This window comes from Pterocles gutturalis, unplaced genomic scaffold, assembly GCF_000699245.1.
Source record: "Pterocles gutturalis isolate BGI_N339 unplaced genomic scaffold, ASM69924v1 scaffold40156, whole genome shotgun sequence".
NCBI lineage: Eukaryota > Metazoa > Chordata > Aves > Pterocliformes > Pteroclidae > Pterocles > Pterocles gutturalis.
The window spans coordinates 531-9,819 of record NW_010104381.1 but is presented as its reverse complement, the minus strand read 5'-3'; the positions used below and the strand labels follow the sequence as shown (position 1 = coordinate 9,819).

Below are 9,289 nucleotides of genomic sequence, written 5' to 3'. Positions count from 1 at the left end.
CACTAAGGCTTTCTAAAATGAGATTAAAAAAATAGCACGTACCTTTTTCTCTCAGGTGGCCCCATGTGTGTCTCAATATGTTAGCACCATCCTTCAGACAAAAAAGGATGCCAGAGATATCATCCAGAGAAGGTTAAGGCAGGTCATAGCAGGAGAGACCTGTGTACATCCCTTCCCACCTGGCAGAGCAGTGCATGCTTGATCTTTGTATAGACCCAAACTACCTCCCATCGTGTAAATACTAAAAATAAAATTGAATTAGAAGTTTGACCCAGCAACATGAGATGAAAAGTATTTATGGCAGATGACAAAGGTAAGGAAATGTAAAAGAGGTGTTAACTTGAGGATTCCCTTCTATAAGCTGCATGTGGATCTCATCATACTATGATTTCAAGAGGGTGTAACCAAACAATGTAAAAGGCTATAGCTGCACCCCTTCCAATGTATCAGTTCTTAGCAGAACAAAGATGATCAGCATAATGTCCTCCTTGCCCTTTGGCTCCTCTTTGGACTGACATTCTTCTTATGCAGTCGTCTGAAGTGCTTGCCCTGGCAACAAAATGGGAAAAAAAAAAACCAAAACAAAACAATAAAACATCCTGTGAAAATGCAATGTAAACTTCCTCCCACCTACTGTTCTTCTCTGCTGTCTCAGGATGAGTAACAAGCATGGCTAAAAGAAGAAAATCTATTATACACACAGCATACAAGCCCCAAAATCGAGCACCTAGATTTTTTTCCTCCTCTAGGGGAAAGACCAGATGGAAGGAGAAAAAACAATACCCCAAGCTGAGACAGGTTGTCTCAATCCTGTGAGGGTGAAGGAAAGGATATGTATAAACAGAAAATAGGTAAAACAGGGAGCATTTAATGTTTTTTCTTCGTCATGTATAAACAAAATACTTTTATGAATTGAGTCAACAAGTGTCAAGTGTTTGGCTTTATGACTGCACTCAAACTGATTACTCGGTAACCCCCCAAAAGCAGTCTAGGTGAACTCAGTGTCATTTCTGCAAAGGCACAGTAAAGACAAAGCAGTGCTTATATAAAACTACTATATAGAAACAAGAATCGTGTTGTAAGAAATATTCACATGGCTTCATACAGAAAGAATACATTTAAAGATGAAGTCTTAGAGAATTAGAAACAATGTCTGGATAAGGTTGAAGTCCTAGCTGTTTGTTATCTTTCAGCTTTTGTATTATAATTCTGGCAAATTCCTCTCCTTGGCTATCTGAGGTATCAAGCAGTTGTCGGACTTTTGATGTCCTTGTAGGTTTGGTGCTTATAAGTTCATAGTCTTCTTTCATGAGTAAAAATCTTGACAGAAGAGCATCCAGTGACTGATTCAAACATGCTTCAGTCATCTGATCAACAATTTCTTCTCTTCTACTTTGGATCCATTGATGAGCTACATTCTGTTGTATGGTTTCCAAAACAAAATCTGAGATTGGAGAGGATTAAAAAAAAAAATTAGTATTGTAACTCTCTGTCAATAAATAGTGCCATAGAACAAAGAACAAGCTGAGAAAGATCTGTTTAAAACTTGATTTTGGTCAGAAATACACTAGACTACTAAACATGCTTTTAACATTCACTATTGTATTCCACATTTAAAATGTTCCAATTTGTCAAATATGGTGGTTAGAGTATTTATTTTATCTGAATCACAGAATAATTTAGGTTGGAAGGAACCCTCAGGGAGGTCATATCTGGTCTAATGGCCTGCTCAAAGTTGGGACAACTTCAAGGATAACTCAGGTTGCCCAGGGCCTGGTCCAGCTGAATTTTGAGCGTCTCCAAGTGATGTGACTTCTACAGCCTCTGTGGGTAACCTGCTCCAGCGTTCAACCTATTCTGGTATTAAAAAGAGAGAGATATAACTTCACTTTCCAGTGGGATTTTTTAATTGACATTTACTGAAAACATCCCTGTAGTTTCCTGTGTGTTTTCCTCAAGCCAAGGATTCACACAGTGAAAAGGTACAGATTCTCATATTTCCAGAAGAGGGATGATGCAGCAGATCTTTATAAAGTTGCATGTTATTGTGTGTCCCATAAAGATAAATTGTCTAAATGTCTCTGAATAATTCATCATGCATTAAAGTTTCTTTTTATTATCATTTTTTTGGAATCACACTTTTAACAGTTATCTGATGGATAGGAATATCATGCAGTGGGCTCTCAGCTAACAGAGAGGATCATTAAAGGTGAGGTGCTGACACAGCTGCTGCTTCTCTTTGCTCTGCCATTACTAAGAGGAAGATTGGCAGACCTAAAAAGTGGGGAGAAGTGACAGGCAACAAAATGAGTTAAGCTCGAGCTAACTTTTAATCCTGTTCTTCTGGATTGCAGCACTGCTACAGCAGTAGGAGAAAGGAGAAATAATATGAGCAAAGAGAACAGGATAAAGAAGAACCAAGGCAACAGGAATTAAGTTTGCGTAAAAGGAGAGAAAAAAGCTAAGAGCAATGGGTACATATACTAGGTCACATTTTACATTGGTTTTACTTGCTTTGTAATTTAAGGCTACAAGGACAGAATGACTTGTGTTCTTAACTTACAGAATGCTTTGTTTTCATTTTATAGGTGAACAACAGTCACAGTTTCCATTTCATACACACATATATTTGATATTAGGACACTTATTGTGTATCTTGGAATCAAATCAGTGTTTACTGTACCTGAAGGTATTGGTGATGACCGTGGTATACATGGTGAAGAATTTGAGGCATCTGAAATATTCTTGTCAGATGAGGGAAAATAACTGCATGGATGCACAAGAAGTTTAGCACTCTGACTTACAGAGATATTTTCATCTGTGCTCTGACTGCTTAGAGAGTGTAGATCTCCAGAATTTCCATCTTAAAAAAAAAAAGAAAAAAAAAGAAAAAAAAAAAAGAGTGAGCTCTATTACTTCTATATTCAAATAAAATATGGCCATCAGCCACTATTTAGAGCTTATTCTAAATTAGAGAAGGGCTGACATTTATCATTATCTTATCTGATTACACTTATAGTACATGCTCATATTCAATCTAATATTCCATTTTCTAAAATTCATCACAACATTCATATTAAGCTTGGTAACCACAAGTTATTCTTCATCTTTAAGACTTTTATGCTGTGTATATAGATAAATGCTTGGGTAGAGGCACAGCAAAACTATACTACATTTGCTTTCTGACATTTTCCCCTGTAACACAAATTCCTTGAGCCTCCCATAATTTTTTCTTCCTGCTGTATTTATATCTTTCTAGGACATGGAATACAAGCCCAGAATTGTGGACATGTTCAAACAGGAGCTGGAAAAGAAACTGCCTGTGCCCTTCTACCTCTACCAGAATAACTCCAGTTTTGCAGCACCTCAGCACATGTTTTAATGCCCTGCTTTATAGCAGTAAAGTCAATTGTCTTGTCTGCTTTCACACCACTGGTCCCTGCAAAGCCAAAGGATATTCCATTCTTTGGAAATATATGTTTGCATTCTTTCAAGAGAAGAAACTCAAGTGCAGTTTTAGTTTCACTATGTATTACTATTCCACATAGGTCTCATCACATTTTTCTGGCTTCTGATGTCAGCAAAACCTCAACATTTAGTTTTATCTGTGAATTTTGCCAACTTTTATTCAGAAAAAGGTGAGAGCTACAAAAGATTTGTGCAGATACTTTTGCAAGTCAATCTGTTGAAGCCATTTTATTTAAAGAATTAAAAATGATTGAGAGGTTGGGCTGCATTAGGAACTTTCAGTTTACTCAGCTTTAAGAATACCTTAAAATGTTTAGCTTTTTTCTCTTTAGAACTTCACAAATGATTAACTGAACTGCCAAGAGTCTGACAAGTAGATGCTATAACTGCACTAATGACCCTGAAAAGGAAAGCTGAAGCTATGAGCTGTGGGGACTTCTTAAGTGACAGAACAGAAAATCAGAGCTAAAATGCTCTGTTTTTTCAGCCAAAGAAACACAAAACACACCTATTTTGGACATCCAACTTTCTACCATGAAAATGAAATGTTACAGTGGGTGTGTAAAACTGCAACGGCAACTTAAATTTATGTGAAGTCATGAGTATCTCTACCTGTTGAGAGGATATTGCACTTGGGAACAGACTTGAGTGTTGATGTATCTGGAGAGATGCTCCGAAGGGGAAGTGCATCACAGTGTACAGAGGCAGAATATGTTTCCTGAAATGATTCCAGTTGTATAATGAAAATGCACATTAAAGAAATACAAAGTTGCAATTTTTACAGAGTACTTTCCCCTCACTGTCTTTTCACTACTATCTAAGTGCTCAATAGACATCAGAATTAAAATACAGTAAACCAGAAGAAATCTGTGTAATCCCAATACTTGTGTTTTTCCAAAGCTGACAGCAATTTTGTACACAAGTTTAACTATTAGTAAGAATCAAAAGAAGCAGCATTAATATTCAAAATATAAAAGCAAATCTATATGACCCTGTATAAGTAAGCTCCGTAGAGGTGTAAGGGAGCAGAAGACAATCTCCTACAAGTTGCGGATGTTGTGTGCTGCATTCCTCCTCGAAGGGATGGCTTTCCCACATTTAGAGGATATGCCAAAAGTGCCTTTCTTATTTCTGTTTACCCCCCCTTTACTATCTTCACCTATATGACTATGCATTTGTCAGATCTGGCTCAACTAATGTATTTTACAACTTTCCTGACTGCATAGGAAAGTAAACTGCAGAACAATTCCCCCTTACTAAGTTAACATCCCTTTAAGCTTTCAGGGTCTTTAATGATGCTGACATACCAAATGAAATATACAAAATATTTACCTCTTGGGGATTCAGAGGTATATTCAGAGGTATCTGCTTCACATCTGCTTTCTTTCCACTCTTGTAAATACATTGTGATTCATATAACAACTAGAAGAGACATGTTTACTTGTATTAAATTTCTGCTCTAAGACAAGACAACAGCTCTGTACAAGCACATGCTTCAGCCAAATACAAGATCAGATAAATGACAAAGGAGATTACATGTCTTTTAGCAAGCAAAAGTTACCAACCTATTTGACCAAGTTATTACTGTAAGAAAAGCCACTTACCTTTGATCTCTTTAACAGAAGTACTGCTTCCAGCATAGCTATTTCATCAAATGTTCGCAGGACTGGCTCAAGGTCTATTAAACATTCTAAACAAAGAAAGAGTACTTTGCTGAACGATTTAAAGTGGAAACTAAGTTTCTCCATAATTTCTCTATTGATGCATATCAAACCACTTATGCTGCTAGACATAGACAGAAGTTTCTTGCTTTCACCTGTTACAAGTTTCACATCACCTAAAGAAACCCTGTCCTGATCTGGCCACCTCAGCGCTCTGTATCAAAAGAGACCCAGGACTGTGCCAGACCACAAGTCTTGCATTCCTGGAAGGGATAGATCAGTGGGTTTGCTATGTTTCAAGATAGACCCAACAAGCCTGGTTTGCTAAATGGGACCAAAAAGCACAGGATCTCAGAGTTGGTCGCTGTCTTCCCACTCTGGCAGAGGTGTAAAATTTATGTTAGAAAAAGAAACAAACAACCCCCCACCACAGCAATATCCAGAAGAGATGCTGTGTAGAAGGGCCGGAGGAGATGGTGATAGCCAATGCACTGACCTATCACGTCCAGGGAATCCAGATGGCAGCCTCCCTGTGCTCACCAAAGGCAGCGAGTTGAAGAAGCTGCAATCATCTGCTCACACAGGGAGGCACACGACAGTCCAATAAGCAAGCGACAACCTGTGCTATGTTCCCTTGCTTTCCAAGGCTGAAAGGTTTACAAAACTACATATTTTAAATTTTGAGATGACTGCATTATAAAAACGACGCTTTGAAACTGTGCTCAAGTACAGCAAAGCCTCAGGAAAGGATGATGGCATATCACAATTCTACTGCATTTCTATGGACTCCATCCATTTGCCAAAACACATTTACAGTACTAGCAATCTGTCACACTGAATCCTTATTAACATCTTTTTATTTTTTACTGTAATTTTACCACAGTTCTCCCATATTAAGTTTTTTTTCCACTAGCATGTTCAAGACAAACATTCAATACTGAGATTCTTATTTTCTTTCATCAGCTAAAGCAGAATCTTACTGTTTTGGCACGCCATTTTCTGCACTGAAATACTAGCACTGTTAATTTTTGTTGATTATAATTAAATTGTAGGTATAAATTCCAAGTACATGCAGAAGCAGGGTGATAAGTAGCCTTTATCCCTTCTGTATAAGGGGAACAGACTGGCTAACTGAGCTTTTCTATTTAAAGTTTATTTAACAAAAAGGGAGTTTGGGTGTTTTGGTTTTTCACCCTCACTGTGCTATGGTAATTGCAAAATTTCTCAATCAGTGAGCTTTACTTCCCTTAATTTTGCAACAGTTTTGCAACTTCCTCTTTCTTTTTATGACAGTAAAGTAGATGAAAAAGCAATGCATGTGTTCTTCAAAGACCATCTTACTACAGACACAGCACTAGTATCAGAACCCAAGTCAGCTCACACTTCAGTCCAGATCCCAGGTAATTATCCCTTCAGTGTGACCATAGACTTTAATTGCTCTTTTGTTTTGGTTAACTGATACAGGAAAACAAGAATATATATGGAAATAGTATGATGTGTCTATCTTTTTGATTTTAAAAATATTATAAATAGATATATTTCCTTGTCTATATGCCTATATGCCTAATTTCACAGTTGAAAACAGGTAATGTCTTTCTGACAATTTTGATGGAACTACCTTTACACAATGGCCAAACTAGAGCCGAAAGTCACTACAAAATTAAGCATATTAAGGCAAAGTTGTTATGGGGGATAAATTTGGACTCAACATACACCAAGTATGTTGGTTAAGTGCGACAAACACAGGCTTGCAAAAATCAAAACAAAACTTTTCCAATTCACACTATGCCACTCTAATCTTTACAAACTCACACTTCAATCTTATTCTCTAAATTCTGTAACCCACTGTAAAAAGGGTGAAAGTATCTATACTTGGTCTTGTGGACAAGAAGCTGAACAAAGGAAAGATAGAAAGAGAAAGTTAAGCTTGTGGGTTCAGAGAGTTCCTGCTTGATCTGGGAGGTGGAACAGTCAAAGATAAAGTCTCAGTGAAAAAGATTTATACTGAGATGCAAACACAAGGGGAAGTCACTATAGCTTATCTGATGTGCAATGATTTGTTGGGGTGTTTGACAGCTTGCTCATAAATCCCCAGTACTCATTATATACGTCACTTGCCCACCTTCTTAAAAAAAAAAAAAAAAAGGTTCCCTTCAACAATAAACAAAAAACCTCAAGTGCAAGTAGTTAAACAAAACATGCTGCTTTTTTAAGAGGTCAATTAGAGATGGCAAATGCAAAAGACTCCAACTAACAACTTGGTTTTATGACACACTCTTAGTTCTATTCATAAAAGTTTGTTTACAGATATGGTGGAAGCAGACAAGCACCTTACCATCCGCAACAAGACTGAGCACATGTATCTCTTGACAGCTTTACCATTTCCCTTTTGCATCTATAACCTTGCTCTGTAAGTACCACTTTCAACAGAAATCTGACAATTTTGTAATCTTTTCTCTTTATGCAAGGTAAACTCACTTAAGAATGATGGTCTTTCATCTGGGTTTTGTGCCCATCCACTTTCTATCAATCTTGTGATGACCACTCGATGAGGAATGTCCATTGATAAAACTTCTTCACTTAAGTCTAGTCGCTGTCCTTGTGACACACTATACATTATCTGCAAGGGGTTTATAACTTCTGTCAAAATAGACATCGTGCATTTATTAGAAATATAAACAAAATAAATAGCTTACTATAGGAGGAATAATTTAATTTGCAGGCATAGTATTTATATTTCACCAAAATAAGTTTGTTTCTTTTTTTTACGAAAAAATTTATTTCTAGTTTATGAAACAACACTGTAATTAAAAAAAATATAGAAACAGAGTTTAATTTGAAAAGTAACTCAAAGTGTTCTACAACAAGCTTACAAGTTGAATCATTAGAAAGTAACCCCTAAAATGAAGTTCCCAGGTAACCAGGTCTCACGTTTAGCCTTTTACATAAGGCTGGAAAAATAAATTAATGGAAGATATGGACTTACCTTCAAATGGCTGTTTTCTTGACATCACTTCCCACATAATAATTGCATAACTGTTTAAAGTATAAAAAGATAAAGAAGATGTATAAGCTAAAAGAGGGTAAATTTAGACTAGACATCAGGAAGAAATTTTTCACTGTGAGGGTGGTGAGACACTGGAACAGGTTGCCCAGAGAAGCTGTGGATGCCCCATCCCTGGAGGTGTTCAAGGCCAGACTGGATGAGGCTTTGAGCAACCTGGGCTAGTGGAGGGTGTCCCTGCCCATGGCAGGGGGGTTGGAACTTGATGATTTTTAAGGTCCTTTCCAACCCAAAACACTCTATGCTTCTATGTCATTCTAGATTACTAACACTTAATTACACAGTGTATTCAGCTTCACATTTTATTAAAAACATTTTGCTAAAATAATCCCACATGCACACACAGGACTGACTATAGGTAACTACAATGATGACCTGAATATATGAAAACTAGCTGGAATTTTAACCAGTGACTTCAACTAGAACTAGTTAATAACATTATGTACAGAAAAGGTACGTGGCGTGTAAACTCTTATTCCAAATCTGTATTAGCTCTGCTCTGCTAATACATTGTGAATTATGTAGACGCAGTTTAAATCTCAGTATGCAAATTAAAGTGAGCCCCGGAGTCCCAGCTGCTCTGTCCTAACTGCAATACTGTGGCATCTCCCCAGTCCAGGTCAACACTCTCTGACATTCCCATGGGAAGCAAGGTACTATCAGGGAGGAAGGTGTTCACCCACACCTTTATCTCAACACAGTCAGAGTCAGGTGCGATACGAACTTGCATCTGGGAAGCACACTCCAGCTTCCCCCCCAGACACATATACTTTCAACATATGCTATCTTCTCTTACAGGGGAGATGTGACTTTTACATACAAGATTTACTTTACAAAAGAGACTTTCAGGAAGACCAACCTGAACTATAGCTATCAGACTGAACACATGTGCTTGCTTATTCACACCAGTGACATTCTTTTCCATTCATATCAACATGAATGGGAAGTGGCTCAGTGAATACAAATCTGCTCCCTCTTTAGTAGACTTGTCACTCTCTTCAATCATTATGATATATTTTAAAAAAAGGTAACTTTAAACAAGTTTATAATTTTAATTGGATCAGATTATTTCATGTAAATGAAGCATTGACTTAAT

At 37.2% G+C, this 9,289-nt stretch overlaps 1 protein-coding gene across 1 annotated transcript; it reads right to left on the bottom strand.

Moving 5' to 3' along the window:
• Positions 1–1,054: 1,054 nt before the first annotated feature.
• On the bottom strand, positions 1,055–8,165 carry LOC104471636 (receptor-interacting serine/threonine-protein kinase 2-like; the record flags this gene model as incomplete). The annotated part of the gene is made up of 8 exons (XM_010087035.1): positions 1,055–1,444; positions 2,684–2,863; positions 3,341–3,439; positions 4,081–4,186; positions 4,801–4,890; positions 5,073–5,158; positions 7,608–7,769; positions 8,116–8,165. Coding segments are annotated over 8 exons (1,099 nt in total), but the record flags the coding sequence as incomplete, so codon positions are not given.
• Between the last annotated feature and the right edge of the window lie 1,124 nt (positions 8,166–9,289).